Consider the following 20,213-nt stretch of genomic DNA (forward strand, 5'->3'; position numbering starts at 1 on the left):
GAATTTACAACCTGTTAAGTTGACTGTAAGATAGAGCACGATTTTGTCAGAAAAAGATGAAGTAATAAATGGTGTTCAGAAAACTGGTTCACACCTAGAGGGATGGGATAGGGAGGGTGGGAGGGAGGCTGAAGAGGGAGGGGATATGGGGATATATGTATACATATAGCTGATTCACTTTGTTATACAGCAGAAACTAATACAACATTGTAAAGCAATTATACACCAATAAAGATGTAAAAAAAAAAAAGAAAGAAAGAAAACCGGTTCACAATGTGAAGAAAAATAAAAGCAGATCCCTACCTCATAACATTTTTAAAATTTTACTCAAATGGATCAAAGATGGAAATATGAAAAATAAGGTAACACAAGGTTAAAATACAAACGACTGACTGAAAGAAAGATATCTGTAACACATATAAACTTGGATAGTATGCAGAAGTACTTTTATTTTATTTTATTTTTGTAAAGAGGATTCGGGGACTTCCCTGGTGGCACAGTGGTTAAGAATCTGCCTTCCAATGCAGGGGACACGGGTTCCATCCCTGGTCAGGGAACTAGATCCCACACGCATGCTGCAACTAAGAGTTCGCATGCCACAACTAAGGAGCCCGTGAGCTGCAAACAAGGAGCCTGCCTGCTGCAACTAAGACCCAGAGCAACCTAAGAAAATAAAAAAAAATTTAAATTAAAATAAAGAGGATTCAATAAAATAATTTATGTAAATACAAAGGACAGTGCCTGACACTTAGTAAGCTCTAATAAATATCTGTGACTAACCTTACCTTATAGATAATATTATTAGGAATGCTTTGATAATATGGAATTAGCTGAGTTGAACTGGGGAAAGGAGTTGTGAGAATGTTCCCTGAAGCTCAAAAGTTGACAGTCCTGGTTAGGAGGCAGGGGGTTGGAAATGAGTTAGGAAGCTATAAGTCGGGGTGCAGCATAGTGAATAAGGTGTACAGGACGAGGGTAAAGGTAGGAGCTGGGGACGCAAAGTGTGGGCATAGGAAAGAGTACGGAGCTGTGTGAAGTGGATCCTGAGGCGTGAGAGCCTAAGAAGCAGTTGGGGGCCGTGCAAGTCCCGCAAGGCTCTTCAGCTCTCAGCTTCGGAAGCCTAAGCCGCTACTTCCACGGCTCCTCGGAATGCGCTGTTCTGTCCACTTCCTTGATGGTCACCCTTCCTCCCTTTCGTCCATTCCCCTCCCCATCGACAACCCCAACGACCCTCACCCGGGATAATGGGCCTCGAAGAGCCACCTCTGCCTCAGATCCTGGGCCACAAACCCATTATCCTGCCAATTCTGCTCTCTGACCTCCGCCTTCTGACCCAAAGCGCCACTCTTCCGCCTCCCGAAGTCCGTGAATTCGTTCTGGGGCCTCAAGAAGCCGCTGTTTCCGGAAATGACTCCCACCTAGGTAAGAAGGCATGTGCTATTGCCAGGAAAATACATTCGGTGGTTTATGTATATTTCACTCGTTACAAATCTCCTCTAGAGAGAGCGGAATTTAAACTTCCGGGTCAGCTTCCATGCATTCTAGGAAATGTAGTCCTTAGTCTCCACGCTTCACTCCTGTTGCCCAGAGTGAGGGAGCGTCGCGAAAGTAGACGGTTTAGGGACCCTTCTCTTTGGCTCTCCAAAGGGGGAAATTGGTGAAATATTTGCACTGAAAATAATACAAGGCCGATTTCTCATTTTCCAAGAACTCTCCTCCGCGGAAGGTTAGAAGTATACGGGATCCGTCCCTCCTTGACCTTTAAGTGGGTAGCAGCTAGATGGTCTCTTAGTTCGCCTCAGGTCTCCGCCTGTCTTGGTGTCCCGCCCCCTCTGCCGGAGCCCGCACCGCCGATTGGCTAGGAGCACTTGAGCGGCGGAAGCAGCTGGCTCGCGCGGGGCCTGCGGGGAGGGGGAGAGTTGTGAAAATGGCGGCGGTGGTGGAGGTGGAGGTTGGAGCAGGTGCTGCCGGGGAACGGGAGTTGGATGAGGTAAGAAGAGTTGAGAGTCGAGGAGAGGAGAGACCCAACCTGAAACTGAAGGGAGGGGAGGGGAGGTATCGGAAGTGGGGGTCCTAGGAGAGATGGAATCCTGAGAGGGAAGGAGCCAACAGGAGACGGGTGCGGGGAGGGGGAAATCTGAGGTACCCTGGACTCCAGGACTCAGGGACTCGGAGGCGGTCGTGGGGCAGAAGACTTGCAGTAACCTCAAGGGTGGAGTTGGAGGACAGGAAGAGAAGCCAGAGGGGTTGGGGTGTTAAGATTTGGGATTATTAGGTGGGGGTCCTGGGAGGATTAGAGGGCCGCCAGGTAGCTTGAGTTGGAGGGGCGTGGGCTCCTGCAAGGGAAAGCCGGGTTTTACTGAGGGAAGAGACTCTGTCTAGGTTTTCAGTGGGGCTGGGGACGCGGACCGCGGAAGAGTGCTTATCTACTAGTATTAGGGCTTCGGGTTATGTTTACGTAAGAGCTCTTTACATTCTAGAACTTTGTACATAATGTGGGCTCAGTGAAGTTTTGGTCATCGAATGATAGAACGAATGGATGCATGGACAACTGTATATCGGAATTCACTCATTCACTCACTTAACAAACAACAAGTATCCCCTTTGTGCCGAGTCCTGGGCTAAGTGCTAGGGACCTTCCCATTGAAGAGCTCACAGTATGGTGGTGGGAGACGCATAAGAAGACTAGTCATTGCATCGGAGGTATAATGGTGGGACTGAGAAGAGGGGACCAATTCAGTTTGGGCTAGGGAAGGCTTCCCAGAGGAGATGAGTCTTAACAGATAAGTGATTCTCTCTCCCTCTTTCTTTTTCTTTCTCTCTCTCTCCCCCCTCCCTCCCCTATCCTCCCACCCGCCTCCCTTCTTCCCTCCTTCTAGACTTAGAAGTTCTTTGAGAGTGAGCTCTTGAGGGTATATGTCCCCTTTACCTACATAACAGGCATTTAACAACTGGTGTATTCAATTACCAGTGGTCCTTGAAGGAAATCACTAGGAGGAAGGAGACATTGAGTTTGAAGGGATGAAGGGACAGCACTGAGAAGCAGAGAGAGGTGAGAAAGGAAAGGGAAAAGATTCTGAGGCCAGAGGTACATTCATGGCTAGGGGTGCTTGTGGTTTTGCCCATGACAGCATATGGACGGCAGGGAGAAATAGGAGAAAGGGGATTGATTGTTGGGGATGGAACCAGTGGGATCTCTGAGGGATCAGAATCTTAGAGGCCCTGGCTGTGTGTTGGGGGTGAGGATTGGGGATGAGGCCCAGAGAAAGAGAGTAGAAGTCGACTTGAGAAGCAAAAACTGTTGTTTGGTGGTGGGATGACTTGGAGGTTTTGGTTTACCTGTTTGGGAACATTAAGGTGGAGGGGAGGAGACTGAGAAACTGGCAGGTGGTCAGAGCAGGGAGAGATTTTTAAAGAAGCATTTTAGACCCATATCTTTCAGTCACTAAAGACCAGGGATGTTTGGATGCCACTTGGTTGGTGAGGTGTGGTAGTCGTGGAAATGACTTCCAAGACCCCTTTCAGCTTTCAGTTTCTGTGATTATGGTTGGTTGTAGTTCAATGAGATATATTTGAAAGTGCCTTGAAAAAGTAAGTACTGTATTTAAGTTATTATACATGGTTTGTTAGTCATGGGCTCTCCTTTGGGGGGGCAGATTTCAGTTACATATATCAGGGTTCATTGAGATAAAGAGCAAAAGTTTTGGCAAAGGAGAAAAGAACTTAAAGTTTTGATGTTAAACATTTTTGATTTTTGCTTCTTAGCTTTTTTTCCCTTATGGTTTTAAGAACTTAAGAGCTTCTATTATCATAATTATACTTCCAGAGAGTCATGTCTAGAGGTCAACTTTATATGTAACCACTAGCATTTATCCCAGAAACTTCTGTTCCTTGTTTCATTTACTGAGAAATAATATAATCTGTTGTCTGAAAATTCTGTGTGGATGGTTCTATCCTTTTCCTTGTGTGTTTAAAAAAGTAACTTTGAGAAGCAGGAACAGACATCCCTTCAAGCTCAAAAAAAAGGAGGGGTGGGCAGGGGTATGGTCTGGCAGACCTTAGTTTGTGAGTTTCTTTCGATACTTCTATCTCCCCAGCTGTTTCTTAGTAGCCTTAACTAGTGAAAGAGAAGGTGAAATCCATCCTTTAATTTGTAATTATGGGGGTCTACTGTGTTTTATGCACTGGGAATCCAAAGATGAGTAAGACAGGATCTTTACCAATTTATAGTGTAGAGAAGAGACATGCAAATGGCCCACTGCAATACTAGATAATTGCTGTAATGGAAGTGTGTAACAGATTCAGTGGGGCACAAGAGACAAGCACTCAAGTCTGCTGGGGGATTCAGTGAGATCTTTATGATGGAGATGGATTTGAGTTGAAAAATTAAAGGTTAGGTTTATAAAGAAGCATATGGCATCAGAGTTGCTCTCCTGTAGTACCTTCTGCTTGGTAGAGAGACTATTGTGGAGCTCAGATTATAAAAGAGTAATGGATAGCCTAGCTAAGATGCAGTAGGGTACTCCTTGCCACTTCTTTGGAAAGATTGCATGCTCTGATTTGTTCTCTAGGATATCGGGCCTGTGTTTTCCAATATCAGATGCCGTTAGCATGATAACTAGTCTGGAATAGCAGCCATCAGTTTATTTATGTTCCTTTTGTCCGTTTCATTATTACTTTCTATAGTATTTAGTTAAGGTAATTAAGACTTTGCTCACTGCTTCTGTTTTTGAGAGGAAAAGAGCTACCAATAGAAAAGCCTGCTGTTTATTGAGCCCTTACCATAAACCAGCCCCTGTTTAAAGCCTACATTATCTCATTACTGACAGCAGCCCTGTGAATTAGTTGGTGTTTACCGCATTTTATAAATGACACTGAGGCAAGAGAGGTTAAGTAGCATTCCTAGGATTCCACAGTTTGTGAGGGGAAGTGCAGATTCCATCCCTGGTCTGCCTGTGCTATACTGAACTAAGTTTTACACCGCCATACTATACTGAACGCCTCGGTTCCATTTCTCATGCCAGACTCATCTTACCAAAGTAAACTACCTTTTTCTTAATATACAAAAGTCCCATCTCCGGGCTTCCCTGATGGCGCAGTGGTTGAGAGTCCGCCTGCCGACGCAGGGGACACGGGTTCATGCCCGGTCCGGGAGGATCCCACATGCCGTGGAGCGGCTGGGCCCGTGAGCCATGGCCGCTGAGCCTGCGCGTCTGGAGCCTCTGCTCTGCAACGGGAGAGGCCACAACAGTGAGAGGCCCGCGTACCGCAAGAAAAAAAAAAAAAGTCCCATCTCCAAAATGTGAAGCAGCATTTCATTCCTGAGAGATTCAAAGTGGGGGTTAACTAAAGGAATATTGGTTTTTCTACACAGGTCGTTTAATTTACCTATAATTTGATTCTGCTGAACCCCTGGTCACGGGGAGTGATGAGCCCAGTGGCAATTAGGGAGATGAGAGATGGGTCTAGCCAGCTCAGGCTAGGGCTAGGTATTAAACGCTTTGATGACTGGCTAAGTTCTTCAACTTGCTAAACCACAGGGTGCTTGAGAATGTTAGGGAGGATAAAGCATGGGTACCAGCTTGGAGGCCCAGAAGCAGACCTATTCTGGAGCCAGTGAGTTCCTTCTTGAAGGGGGACCTGGCTAACCATGAGAAGAATTGGAGGCATCATCTTGGCACAGAGAGCTGGTTTGGGACCTAAGGTGAAAAAGCACTTCTACATCCAATCAGGGCCAGCCTGCCTGCCTGGCTAGTGCCTGTGAATTCCGGATGTGTCTACTCCCAGTAATTGTTCATCTGCCAAAATGATGTGATATTATGCAGAGTAGTGAGTAGTTTCCAGCTCAAGTTCAAAGCAGGTATCTCACCCTACAGCTAACTTGAGTTATTATTGCCTTTAGTGTGTAATTTCCCTCTTCTGGGCCTTGTTTTATTCTTGTTAAAAGAGGAGATTGGACTAGATTGGTTGTTTTTAAACCTTTAGTCATGAAACCCTTTATTCAAAAAAAAATCTCACTTTGAAGCCTTGTGGTCCTTGAAGGGACTCAGAACCCCTTGAGTATCTCAAGCCACACTTTGAAAATCAGGGAGCTTTCTCTTACTGCCAACTGATTGGGTGACCCTACTTTATGTTCCTTCAGCCCCCCTGTACTTCCTCTAACCCAGCTCTACCAAGCATTATTTTAACTGTCTGTCTTCCCCACTAGACTCTTAGCTACATGAGAGCGGAGTACAAGTCTATCTTGCTCATTGTTGCAGTCCCTTCACTCAGTATGGTGCCTGGCATAAAGGTGATTATTATTTTTGAGTAGTGGTAATAAGCTCCTCTCCTTAGTAGTATGTGCTTTTTTATTGAATGTTTACAGCATCCCTATGAGATTTGAACTATTGGACTAAGTCATGACTAAAGCTCTAACATACTGTGTACCATGTTTCTGATTACCGCCAGGTCTTTGTTTGTGCTGTCCTGTCTGCCTAGAGTACCTTTCCTTTCCCCCGTGTCTTTCCAAATCTCACCTGTACTTTAAGCTTCTAGCCCAAGGCTCTCTTGTTTTGTAGAACTATTCTGATTTACAATGATATCTTCTTTCCTTGTGTTTCATAGTTTTCTCTGTGTTCATTTATCAATTCATCAAACTTTTTGGAAGCACCTTCTGTATGCCAGGTACTGTGCTATGCTTGATCATACCAAGATGGGTAATGTGTGATAACTGCCTTCAAGGAGTTCACAGACTAGCCTGGGTGGAGAGAGAGTGATAAATAAGTACAAAAATGTGTCACAGGTGCTGTGTCAGTGGAATATGTGTAGTGGGTACATCAAGGAGGAAGTAGCAGTCTGTTATATCTTCTCAGGGAGGCTGTAGAAGTTCCCATTCCCATGCTTCTTCAAAGTAGTAATCTTGGACTGTTTTGTTTTTCCTCCTGTGGGTCTCTCCCTGTAGACATTTGATAAATGTTCCTTGTTTCCAGGGATTTTTTTTCTCTAGGAATTCTTGGTTAAAGCCAAGATCTTATTGAGGAATTGACGCATGTGTGACTGAAGTTTAATCTTGGACATCTGACCATATATCTTTGGATTTTTTTTTTAAAGACGTGTAAAATGAGTAGTAGCATAATGTAGTGGGGAAAAAAACTAGAGTAGTAAACAATAGACCTAGATTCTAGACTAGAAATAGCAGATTTTGTTTTATCGCAGAGACAGCCAAATGATAACAGCTGCTTAGAAGGTTGTGTTGAGAAGGTTTCTGAGGCCAGGGTTCAGCAGGAGAGTGCTAAAGGTGAAATGATATAGAGTACTTACTCTGTGCCAGGTCCTGGTGCCAAGTATTTTATATGCATTATCTAATTTCATACCACAACCTTACAAGGTAGGTATTATGATGGTTATGTCCATTCTTCAGATATGGAAACTGAGGCATAGAGAGTTTAAGTAATTTGCCCACTGTCGCACAGCTAGGTAAGTGACAGAGGTAGGGTTCAAATCCAGGATGACTCCTACATCTGTGCTTTTAACCACTCTGGGCAGTGTGAGTACTGTATGCTTCCCATACTGTCTTATGTTAGACATTTCTACTATATAAGTGTAGGACTTCATTTACAGAGGTGATTTGACTGGGGTAACGCTATTTGTCAGTCTCTCCCATGAGACTGAGTTCTCCTTGAAAGCCCTATCCATCCTTATATCCCTGGTGCCTGACATAGAGTATGATTCAATAAATGTTTGAAGATGCCAACTCATGAAAGATTCCATACCTTAATTCTTTTTTTATTTTTTTTTTTTTTGCGGTTCTTGGGCCTCTCACTGTTGTGGCCTCTCCCATTGTGGAGCACAGGCTCTGGATGCGCAGGCTCAGCGGCCATGGCTCACGGGCCCAGCTGCTCCGCGGCATGTGGGATCTTCCCAGACCGGGGCACGAACCCGTGTCCCCTGCATCGGCAGGCAGACTCTCAACCACTGCGCCACCAGGGAAGCCCCATACCTTAAATCTTCATATGTGAAATGATAGGTTTGGACTAGATGACCTTCTAGAGGTTTCCCACAGCTTTGAAAGTCTTGGATCCCAGGATTTTACTGTGCCTTGTGTTTCCTACAGTTTCTTTTGGGTACTCGGTGGATACTAGGGAATAACCAAATGAAGGTATAATTATTATTAATAATCTGTGCAAATAATCTTGGGATGAGAGAAGAAAAAAATGGTGATAGGGAAGTTATACACAAAAAGGCCTACATGTAACCTCCAATTCTGTAACCTTTGTCTTTTTGTGCAGTCAGAGTCTCATACTCTGGCAGACACCCTATTTGCAGACAGTCTTTCCTTCCCATTTGGTTTCCCATTATAAACCTCCCATCCCCAGCTCTTTTTTTAGCTGTGCCACACAGCATATGGAATCTTAGTTCCCCGGACCAGGGATTGAACCCACGTCCCCTGCATTGGAAGTGTGGAGTCTTAACTACCGGACCGCCAGAGGAGTCCCTCACTCTTACTTTTTGCAGTCATTTGTTTGGTTAACCCATTACTTAATAACTCATCTACTTCCAGAAGGAATTTAAGGTGTCCTCTGGTCAATAAAGGAGGGTAGGAGAGAGGAAGAAAAAATGAAGAGGAATGTTCTAACTTCTTGAGTGCAGGGACTATCGTTTTCATCTCTCTACATTCCTCAGTTCTTGGCGCATAGCAGACATTTGTTGAATAAATGAGAATGTTTGTAGATATGGATTCTACTCAGGTTTAAGGAAGTGTTGACTAAATTGCAAAGGTTAACTGATGTACTCTGTTCTGGCAATAACACAGTAGTGCCTGACAGTACTATTTGCTTATAAACTGCTTATGAAGCATTTTCGTTTTTAATTAGTGCCATATTCCTCCTTACCAGTGAGTCATAGGCACAGTATCTGAGGACCTGCTTTCCGCCCCAACAGCACTCTGTATAGACATCTATCAACACTTACCATGTTGTTTTGTTTGTCTCCCCCATCGCTCAGTGAACTCCTTGAGGGGACAGAACCATACCATTTTTCATCTCTGTGTTCCCAGCACCTAATCTCTCTCAGCGGCTAGCACAGAGTAGATATTCAGATGCTTATTGAACTTGAATCCTTTTTTTAAAAATAAATTAATTTTATTTATTTTTTGGCTGTGTTGGGTCTTCATTGCTGCATGTGGGCTTTCTCTAGTTGCGACGAGTGGGGGCTGCTCTTCGTTGCCGTGTGTGGGCTTCTCATTGCAGTGGCTTCTCTTGTTGCAGAGCACGAGCTCTAGGCACACGGGCTTCAGTAGTTGCGGCACTCAGGCTCAGTAGTTGTGGCTTGTGGGCTCTAGAGCGCAGGCTCAGTACTTGTGGCGCACGGGCTTAGTTGCTCCATGGCATGTGGGATCTTCCCAGACCAGGGATCGAACCCGTGTCCCCTGCCTTGGCAGGCGGATTCTTAACCACTGCGCCACCAGGGAAGCCCTGAACTTGAATCTTAAATCTAGTCCATCCACCCATGTTGAACACTCCCAGCAAGTGAGCACCTCGTCTGTGTTTAAATCCCTCTAATGATAGGGAGCTTATCATTCTGTGGTCAGCCTGTTCCCTCTTCGAATTCCCCTGTTGCAATATTCTTCATACTGGGCTAGAATTCTTATTTCTATAGCGTCACCTTTTTAGTCCTCCTTTTCCAGATCCTGCTTCTTTGCATCTTTGACCCATGGAGGCACATGCACTGACAGAGAATGCCTCTGAGGAGTTTAGTCTCAGTCCACCTGGAGCTATTTTTCCTGAAAGCTTACTCCATGAAAGCCAACCCAGGATAAGCCATCCAGCATCATTCCTCTTCTCTATTTTATTTTTGTGTTTTCCCTTCTTGAAGTCATTTGTTATCTCTCTGCTCCTCAGAGGAAAATCTGTAGGTAAACATAAACTCATTAGTTCCCTCTAAAGTGCAGCTTTCCCAGGAGGATGCTGAGTTATGACCATGGGGCTTTTGGTCCTGAGCAACTAGGGAGAACCAATGGGGAAAGGGGAAGCTGGAAGCAGAGAGCATAGCCCTGCCAAGGTTTGTGTTCCCTCTGCCCTCCTTCCCCCTTCCCAGTAGGATATTCTCAATAACTGAATGTGTCTGTTATTAAGGAGGTCTCCAGTGGCATTTTATTTTCCATTGCCCATAGGATTGAACCTAACCTCTTCCTGAGCCTGTCATTTAGCGCCTTGCAGAAGCAGACTTTTATCCTTCTATTTTAATGATAACAAATAATAGCTAACTTTTTTATTGCATACTGGTATAATGCCAGGCGTTATACCAAGCATTTTACATACATTAACTCTTTTAATTATATTTTAATACTATTATTGTCTTCACCTTCCGGATCAGTGAAAACTGAGGCACTGCCAAGTAATTTATTCAAGGTTGGATAGCTTGTAAGTAGACTTGGGATTTGAACCTGGTGATGTGACTCCATGATCTCTATTGCTGGTGTCCTCTATAACATGGATTTACTGTTTTCAAAATTCACCATATATTTATTGAGCATTTAATTTTGCCAAATACTTTATTTGGTCTTGGGGATTCATAAATGGTTAAAGAGACTATCTGTGCTCCAAAAGAGTTTATGGTCTAGTGGGGAGAGGGACCCATCAAGTGATAATGACGATGTAGTGTGATGAGTAGAGCTATATACAGGTATCACAGGTGCATGGGAGGAGTGTGAAAGTGTATTTGGGAGAGTTAGGGGAGACTTCAGAGATGATATGTCATTGGGCTGATTCTTAAAGGAGGGATAAAGTTTATCATATGGCTAGGAGGCTGGTTTACACCAAGCTAAAAGCACATATATGAAGGAGTGGAAGCATGATATCTTTAAGCATACTATTAAACATACTATTCTCCACTAATAAAACATTTAGTGATACCTGCTTGCTTTGTGCAAGCTACCGTGTTAGGTACTTAGGTTGAGAGGAAAGACGCTAATTCATGTTTCATACCTTCAAGGAGCTTATACAGTTCAGTTAGAAAAATAGTACATGTAGTCCAGTTGGAAAGGCTATAATTATAAAATAAGTTCTAAATACCTTATCAATTGAAAAAAAAAGTGCTATTTGGGAAGTAAATCTCATTGGAGGGGTTAGGGAAGACTTCGTGGAGAAGGAGCCACCCGATGATTTAAATTTCACTATAGAGAGCATCAGGAATAAAGGCCCCAAGTAAATGTGAGAAAGAAGGATGCGTTTGGGGAATCAGCAAGTAAGAGAGGACTAAGTACTAAATCTAGAAACATGGGTTGGAGCCAATATGAGGTTGACTTTATTTTATTTTAAATATTTATTTATTTATTTATTTATTTATTTATTTGGCTGCATTGGGTCTTAGTTGTGGCACGTGAGATCTTTCGTTGTGGCGCGTGGGATCTTTTGTTGGCGGTGCGTGGGCTCTTCAGTTAATTGTGGTGCATGCACGGGATTCTCTCTAGTTGTGGTGCGTGGGCTCCAGAGCATGTGGGCTCTGTAGTTGCGGCACGTGGCCTCTCGAGTTATGCTGCACCCTGCAGCACGTGGGATCTTAGTTCCCTGACCAGGGATGGAACTGGCGTCCCCTGCATTACAAGACGGATTCTTAACCACTGGAGCACCAGGGAAGTCCCGAGGTTGACTTTAAACACCAGGTTGAGGAGTTAAGATATATCCATTCATTCCTTCAGTCAGCAATTATTGAGTGCTTGAATATGCCAGATATGGTGCTGGGGACACAAACATGGAGACATGGCTCCAGCTTTCAGGGGGCTAATAGTCACATAGCGAAAGACGGACATGGAAACAAATGATGGTAGTGTATTATAAGTATGTGTTATGTACTGTGGTGACAAAGGAGGGAGTGATTAACTCTGCTTGGGGGAATCATTAAAGACTTAACAGAGAAGATGCTTGAGATGGTTCTTGAGGAGTAAGTTTGAGTTCAGTAGGTAGTCAAAAGTCTGTGAGGTATGGAAGAGTGGTCCAGCAAAATGAAAAGATACGCAAAGGCTTGGAGGCATTAAACAGCCTGGAATATTCTGGGAACTGTAAGAATGCCTGCATTACTGGAGTATAGGTTAAATGTAGGGGGATAGCAGTGAGTGATAAGGTTGGCGAGGCTTTTCTAACAACATAAGAAGAAGCTTGGGCTTATAACATGTTCAGATCTATGTCTCAGAATGATCAAGTCTGGTGGAAGTGTGGAAGTTATTTTTGGAGGGCTCAGCTTGGGGAAAGGAGAAGAAATCAGTTGGGAAGTACTGCAGTCGTCTAAGAGATGGTGGGGGGCTTCCCTGGTGGCGCAGTGGTTGAGAGTCTGCCTGCCGACGCAGGGGACACGGGTTCGTGCCCTGGTCCGGGAAGATCCCACATGCCGCGGAGCGGCTGGGCCCGTGAGCCATGGCCGCTGAGCCTGCGCGTCCGGAGCCCGTGCTCCGCAACGGGAGAGACCACAACAGTGAGAGGCCCGTGTACCGCAAAAAAAAAAAAAAAAAAAAAAAGAGATGGTGGGGATCTGAGCAAGAGCAAAGGCAGTGAGGGTGGAGAAAAGTGAGTGGCTATAAAAATATTAAATAGCAGTGCTTCCACTGTCTTTTTTCCCTTTCCATTCCACTCCCTAATTCATTCACTCACACATTCATCAAGCATTTATTAAGTATGTAATCTGTATTGTTTATTCATTCTTCCCCTCTTCAAATACTTGTGACTTCAGGATGTCAGGAATATTCCTAGGTCCAGTAATTCAGCAGTGAACAGGACAACCAAGGTCCTTGCTCTTGTGAAGTTTACTTTCTAAATGGGGGAAATGCAAGTAATGAATAAGTAATAAGCAGGATAACTCCAAATGGTGATAAGTGCTCTGAGAAAAGTAGGGTGATAGGATAGAGAACGACTAGAGGAGAGGTGCTACTTTTAATACGGTGGTTTATGGAATGCCTCTGAGGAGGTGATATTTGAACTAAGACCTGAATGAAGAAGACTTAGCAATTTGAAGATTTGGAAGCATAAGTGTGTCAAGTGGAGGGAGAAGCAAGTATAAATCGGTGGGAACGAGTTAGGCATGTCTTGGGACCAAAAAAGAAGGCCAATGGGACTGAATTATAGTGAGCAAGAGAAAAATAGTACCATATGAAGTCAAGGAGTTTATAGCAGTGTCAGATCTGTAAGGCCTTGTAGATACTGCTAAATTTGTTGAATTTTATTGAGAGTACAATGAAAATTTTGGATGGTGTTAAAAATAGGAGTGAGGTGAGCTGATTTGCATTTTTCAAAAAGATCTTTCTGGCTGCTTTGAGGAGAACGGATTGTAGGAAGGCTTTCGAGGAGGGTAGTTAAGAGACTATTGCAGTAGTCTGGGTGAGAAATGATAGTTTTGGAGTTTGGGGGCGGGGCGGGTAGGGTGGCAGAGATGGAGAAAAGTGGATGAAATTAGAATATGTTTTGAAGTAGAGCCTACAAGACTTGCTGGTGGATTGGATATGGGACGTAAGGGAAAGAAATAATCAAGCTTGACTTTCAGGTTTTATGAATTTGTTTTGCTTTGACTTGTAGTTGGCAACACCATGGCTGATGTTATTGTGTACTGAAACAGGATGGACTGGGAGAAATTTTTGTTGGGCGGTGGGGAGGAAATGCAGAAAAATTTTGGCCATGTTAAGTTTGAGATGGCTACATAAACATCTAAGTGGTGTTGTTAATTAGGCAGTTGGAAATATGAGCTTAGAGTCAGGGGAGAGGTCCGGACATTGGTCTGGGTCTCTGAAGATCTGGCTTTTTATACTAGCTCTACCACACAGTTGTTACGTGATACAAGTCAGTACGACACTCTGAGTTGCAATGTTGTCGGCTTAAAGTAATAATGAAGTTATTTGTTATGCCAGCCTTATGTATATGGTGGGAAAATCCTTTTCATTCATTTATCCATTCATCAAGTATACCCTGAGCATTTACAAAGGCACTGCCTTAGCTGTGAAGGATAACGCAGACATAGGCCCTACTCTCAGGCTGCTCATAGTCCAGTGGAAGAGTTAGTGAAATAAGCAGATGTAATAACTGCTGTAATACAGAGAAGCACAGAGCTCTCTGGGAGCACAGAAAATGGTGGGAAAGGGATCAGGAGAGGCTCCCCAGAGAAGCAGCACTTTAGCTGATGTGGAAAATGACTAGAAATTAACCAGCCAAAGAGAGAGGCGGAGGGCCCTCTAAGCAGGAGGAGCAACATGTGCAAGGTGGGAGGTGAGAGGGAGAGAACAGCACTGACAGGTCACTGTATAAGGTATAGTATTATTGGAGCATCCAAGTAGGAGGTGGGGTGTAATGAGGAAGTAGGAAGACTGGAAAGGGAGGCAGGTATAAGATCATGTAAGGCCTTATATGCTATGCTAAGGAGTTTGGATTGGAGAAGGGATTAAAGAGGCAGGGAATGGTGGCTCAGTGGTTAAGAATCCGCCTGCTAATGCAGGGGACACGGGTTCGAGCCCTGGTCTGGGAAGATCCCACATGCTGCGGAGCAACTAAGCCCATGTGCCACAACTACTGAGCCTGCACTCTAGAGCCCGCGAGCCGCAACTGCTGAGCCCGTGTGCTGCAACTACTGAAGCCCACGCTCCTAGAGCCCGTGCTCTGCAAGAAGAGAAGCCACCGCAATGAGAAGCCTGCGCACTGCAACAAAGAGTAGCCCCTGCTCGCTGCAACTAGAGAAAGCCTGTGTGCAGCAACAAAGATCCAACGCAGCCAATAAATAAATAAATAAGTAAGTAAGTAAGTAAGATGTAAAGATGATAGCCAGAAAAAAAAAAAATAATAAAGAGGCAGGGAAGACATACCTTAATCCAGGCAAGTAGGGCTTCCAGACTTTCTAATTCCAAAGTGCATGTGCTTTCCGGTGTATTATACATAGTGCAGGGGAGCATATGTTAAGTGCCAGGCAGACTGGAGTCAGATCATGGCCTTGTGTGGTCACAGGAGAGGTTACTCTCAATGCTGTCGTGGAGGGCACTGTGTGGCCTACTGAGGAGTTCTTCCTTTCTCTTATAGGCAGCATTGGCAAACCAGAAGATTTTGAATTTGAGTGACACAGTGACTAGCAGGAAGGGCATGAAGTTGAAGGGCCTAGATTATGTTTGTAGCTTGAATAGTATTATAGAAAGGAAGAGATGTTAGAGACATTTCCTGCCTCACTGACCTAGGCCTTCTGGTGCAACGAGCCATGTTCTTCAGTTTTTCCTTCTCCCCAAAGCTTCCTTCAGTCCTATTTGTATTCTGTGTTAAGTTTGGAAAGTATTTACTGTTGGCTATTAAAGATCACGAAGGATTTCATGTTAGTGCTTAAGAGGAAGAGTCACTTTCTAACTTAGAAACCACAAAGGATGGAGCACCTTTGCCAGCTGTACATCACTGATGTGGTCCAGATACCAGCCTGTCTCTCTAGATCAAGTTTGAGCTCCTTAAGGAGAAGAAAGGGCACTTCAGGCAAAGCCAGCATGTCATTTAGTGCTGTCATGTGCTTGATATCTCCCACTGGCTAAGGGAATGGAGGGAGGGGGCCAGTTTTCTAAGTAATAGAGCATTTTGATGACTACTTCTGAGCGTGGGCCGCTGCAAGAATGGCTTATATAGAAGTTGCTTCTTATTCTCAGAGAGCAGCAGCTGTCTCAGGGGTAACTGGTAGTAGCCAGTATAAACAGGTAAGTTCTGTTGGTTTCAGATGGCTTTCCAAGTTCCTCTGGATTCTTTTGCAACATCATCCCCACTGTCTGTTCAAGTGAGAGTTACTCAGTCTCTGTGTATTTCCAAGGTGTGTGCTTTGTGTCTAGCGCTAGGTGTAAAGTGTGAGGGAGATGCTGAATGAGTAAGGCATTATTCTTTTTTAAAAAAATAAATTTACTTATTTATTTTTGGCTGTGTTGGGTCTTCGTTGCTGTGCATGGGCTTTCTTTCTCTAGTTGCGGAGAGCCAGGGCTACTCTTCATTGCGGTGCACGTGCTTCTCGGTGCAGTGGCTTCTCTTGTTGCGGTGGCTTCTCTTGTTGCAGCGGCCTTTCATTGTGGAGCATGGGCTCTAGGCGTGCGGGCTTCAATAGTTGTGGCTCGTGGGCTCAGTAGTTGTGGCTCGCAGGCTCTAGAACACAGGCTCAGTAGTTGTTGCGCATGGGCTTAGTTGCATGTGGGATCTTCCTGGACCAGGGCTTGAACCCATGTTCCCTGCACTGGCAGGTGGATTCTTAACCACTGCACCACCAGGGAAGTACCTAAGGCATTATTCTTGTCTTCAAAGCAGTTAATGTTATGTAACATCCATTTAACATTTATTGAACACATACAATGTGCCAGATTACGTGCTAGTTCTTTGAAATGCAAAAATTAGTAAGAATCAGATGATCCTCAGACCACTTAGGATTGCTAAATGGGAAAAAATATTTGCAAACCATATATCTGATGAGGGACTTGTGTTTGGGATATGTAATGAACTCTTACAACTCAACAAGAAAAAGATAAATAATCCAATAAAAAATGAACAAAAGATCTGAATACACCAAACGATCTGAATAGACCTATCTCCAAAGAAAATATATAAATGGCCAATAAGCACATGAAAAGATGTTGAACATCATTAGCCATCTGAGAAATGCAAATCAAAACTACAGTGAGATACCACTTCATACTCACTATGATGCTATAATCAAAAAGACATAATAACAAGTGTTGTGGATGTGGAAAAGTTGGAATCCTCATACACTGCTAGTAGAAATGTAAAATGGTGCAGCTGCTGTAGAAAACAGTTTGGCAATTCCTCAAAAGGTTAAGCGTAGAGTTACCACATGACCCAGTAATTCCACTCCAGATATATACTTGAGAAATAAAAACATATGTCCCTATAAAAGCTTATACACGAATGTTCATAGCAATATTATAATAGCCCAAAAGTAGAAACAACTCAAATGTGTATCAGCTGGTAAATGGATAAATAAAATGTATGTCCATACAATGCAAGATTACTTGTCAAGAAAAAGGAGTGAACTACTGATACGTGTTGTAACATGGATGATCTTTGAAGAACATTATGGTACATGAAAGAAGCCAGTCAAGGGACTTCCCTGGTGGTGCAATGGTTAAGAAGCCGCCTGCCAGTGCAGGGGACACAGGTTCGATCCCTGGTCCAGGAAGATCACACATACCACAGAGCAACTAAGTCCATGTGCCACAACTACTGAGCCTGCACTCTAGAGCCTGTGAACCACAACTGCTGAGCCCACGTGCCACAACTACTGAAGCCCATGCGCCTAGAGCCCGTGCTCCACAACAAGAGAAGCCACAGCAATGAGAAGCCCGCACATCGCAACTAAGAGTAGCCACTGCTCACCACAACTAGAGAAAGCCTGCGTGGAGCAACGTAGACCCAACACAGCCAATCAATCAATCAATCAATAAACAACAAAAGTAATTTTATTTTTTAAAAAAAAGAGGCCCGTCAAAAAGACAGCATATTGTATGATTTCGTTTACATGAAAGGTCCAGAATAGACAGATCTATAGAGATATAAAGTAGATTGATTAGTGGTTGCTTAAGTCTAGGGATAGGAATAGGGAGTTGGCCAGTGGGCTTGAGCTTTCTTTTTAGTGTGATGGAAATGATTTAAAATAAGATGGCTGTACAACTCTATAAATATATGAACAGTCATTGAACTGTCCACCTGATATGGATGCTATACCTCAACAAAGCCTTAAAAATAAGAAAAGATCCTTGGCCTCAAGATGATTAGAGTCTAGTGAGGGAAACAGAAACAAGTATAAAAAGTAATAAATGTGACCTTAGAGGTTTGTGCAAATTGTAAATTTCTTCAGGAGAACAGAGGAGGAAAGGAATTACTTCACCTGAGGAGATCTACTAGACTCTAAACTCCTTGAGAGTGAGAGCTGTTATTTATTGTATCCCCTGTCTAGAGCTTAACATATGATCAGTTAACAGTTGTTGAATGGGTGTGTGAATGAATAAAGTTGGAGAATGTGTCACAAAGGAGGTGATATTTGAGCTACATCTTAAAGAAGGAATAGAAATGGACTAGACAGTGAAGGTGAGGAAAGAATTCTAAGGAGAGAAGACAGCAGCAGCCAAATCACTGAGGGATAAAAGGGAAGAGCACCTTAGAGTGGTAAGTGGTTTAGTGTGGCTGGAGTAAAAGCTGTTTATTGGAGGTGGTGAGATAAGTAGCTGGTTATATACCACATTATGAAACACCTTGTGTGTCATACAAAGGAGTTTGGACTTTAATCCAAAGGCAGTAGAAAGTTATCCAAGTTTGTCAAAGTAGGGGGCTGATGCAGTCAGATGTGTGTCTAATAAAGATTACTGTGGCTGCTCCTGTTATGAATCTGTACTGGCAAGATTTGCATCAGGGAGATCACTCGGAAGTCACTGCAGGTCTAGGAGAGAGCACGAGATAAAGTCTGAACCAAGAATGTGTGGCAATGAAAAATTGGAGGGAGATTTCATAGGTGGGTAGATGTGATCAGCACATGGATAGTCCAGATTTAGGGCTTTAGGAGTTTCACAGAAAGCTGTAGAAAGTTCTGTTCTGGAAGGGCTCTGTAAGAGGTGACATCTGGGTTGGATCTTTAAGGATGGGTAGAAAAGTATAGAGTGTATTAGAGGCTGGAGTGCATATGGGAAAGAGTAAGAGAGGAGGGCCAGGTGGGGAGGAAGCCAGTCTGAGAAATACGAATTTTATGGGGTAGGAATTGAAGAACCAAAGAAGTGTACATTAGGTGCCCCCAAATTTGATAATTGTTGAATGGGAGAGAGGTTGTTAAACTATTCCTCCCACTTTTGTATAAATTTTAAAAGTTTCTTTAAAAAAGCTTTCCAATTCAGCTGGCCTGGAGGATGTGCTTTTCTGGTGATGGTAGGAGGGGTAGGAGTGGAGGGCAGACAGCAGCCACAGCAGTTATTTTCAGCCAGCATCTACTCTGACTCCACTGCCTACAGTGTGCTGTCCATGTCAGGCTTTTCAGTTAGGCTAAGCATAACCAATGTCTGCATGATCCCCAGCTGACTTACGAGGTCTGAAAAGTGAGGTAGTTCCACTTTAATTTATTGGCCTGGAATTCTTGCCAGGGCTAAGGAGTTGGAGAAAAATGTGAGTGAGAGGGGAATACAGAGCCACAAATAGGGGTAGCCTGTGAAACTTTGGACTTCATTTGTAATCCTAATCACTCAGCACACCATAGTATCTGTCCCCCCCGAGATAGAGGCAGCCAGCCTGGTGGTTTTGCTGTACCAGGTTCAGGAACTAACTAATCTCTCCTTTCTCTGGGCTTACACAGCATTTTGTTTATACGTCAGTGGTTATCCTTATCATATTATGTTTAATCTGTCTCACCCCTACCCCCTGGACTGTGACTACCTCAAGGGCAAAGGTTGGGCTTATTCATCTCTAATGTTTTGTGAAAGAGTGAAGTCTCTAGCTGCATGATTGATCATTCTGTAACTTGACAGGATCAGCTGAGACCTTTGAAGTTCCCGGTTGCCCTGGTAGATGGGGTTCCAGAGTTTAGGGCCCTTTGCAGTTAGAAGGTACTTGAAGCCAGGGCAAGAGGTCATCCCCCAAGTGATGGATATTCCTGATGCATGCTTATGGTAGTCACTTGGTAAATTTTCATTGATTTAATTTGGTAGCATCCTGTTAAATCACACCTCACTACACTAAAGGCATTTTGCTTTCACTTCTGTGGTAACTAAGGTAACTGTGGCAGTTTGGAAAGCCAAAGTATTATAGCTGACTCCAAAGCTTTGGAGTTAGACAGATTTGACAGATTTGGTATGAATTATTATAGCATTTTAGCTTTAAGGGACCTTGAAAGTAACTTAAGCCAATTTCCTCATTTTATATATGGGGAAACAGGCATAGAGAGAAGTGCCCTGTTCATTGACATATAGCAAGTAAATAGCTATGCCAGATCAGGACCTACAACTCTTTTTCTTGTCACTGAGAAAGGTGGTTGTTGCCCTGAAGCCATTTCTTGGGGTGAAAAGTGGGAATGAGGTAAAACCCAAGGAAATAAGACATACTACATGGGCTAGTTTCAGCAAGTTCTCCTGTTATTGGAAGGCTTTCTGGGGAAACCAAACCAGAGTGTCTACATGTAGCCACATAATGGCCTCCTTTTTCATTCTTTCTTCTCTTACCCTGCTTGCTTTTTCTTCATAACACTGCTACCAGAAA

The 20,213-nt window shown here is 43.8% G+C and overlaps 1 protein-coding gene and 1 long non-coding RNA gene across 7 annotated transcripts in view; one reads left to right on the forward strand and one right to left on the reverse strand.

Annotated features, from left to right (window-relative positions):
• Positions 1-424: 424 nt before the first annotated feature.
• Positions 425-1,797, reverse strand: LOC137230555 (uncharacterized). The gene is made up of 2 exons (XR_010946172.1): positions 1,237-1,797; positions 425-663 (listed from the first exon to the last, which is right to left on the reverse strand). It is a non-coding gene; the product is annotated as an uncharacterized lncRNA (long non-coding RNA).
• Positions 1,798-1,875: 78 nt separating this feature from the next.
• Positions 1,876-20,213, forward strand: part of RNF121 (ring finger protein 121) — an 82,556-nt gene continuing 64,218 nt past the window's right edge. The window contains exon 1 of one of the 6 annotated variants that reach the window (XM_067750179.1): positions 1,876-1,990. In XM_067750179.1, coding sequence (XP_067606280.1) covers positions 1,928-1,990 — 63 coding nt within the window. In that variant the 5' untranslated portion in view covers positions 1,876-1,927. Of the gene's footprint in view, positions 1,991-2,879; positions 2,913-2,964; positions 3,053-6,208; positions 6,293-20,213 lie in introns of those variants that run through there. The other 5 variants (XM_067750183.1, XM_067750180.1, XM_067750184.1 and 2 more) reach the window with 5 other exon arrangements.

Source organism: Pseudorca crassidens, chromosome 9 (genome assembly GCF_039906515.1).
Source record: "Pseudorca crassidens isolate mPseCra1 chromosome 9, mPseCra1.hap1, whole genome shotgun sequence".
Classification (NCBI taxonomy): Eukaryota; Metazoa; Chordata; class Mammalia; order Artiodactyla; family Delphinidae; genus Pseudorca; species Pseudorca crassidens.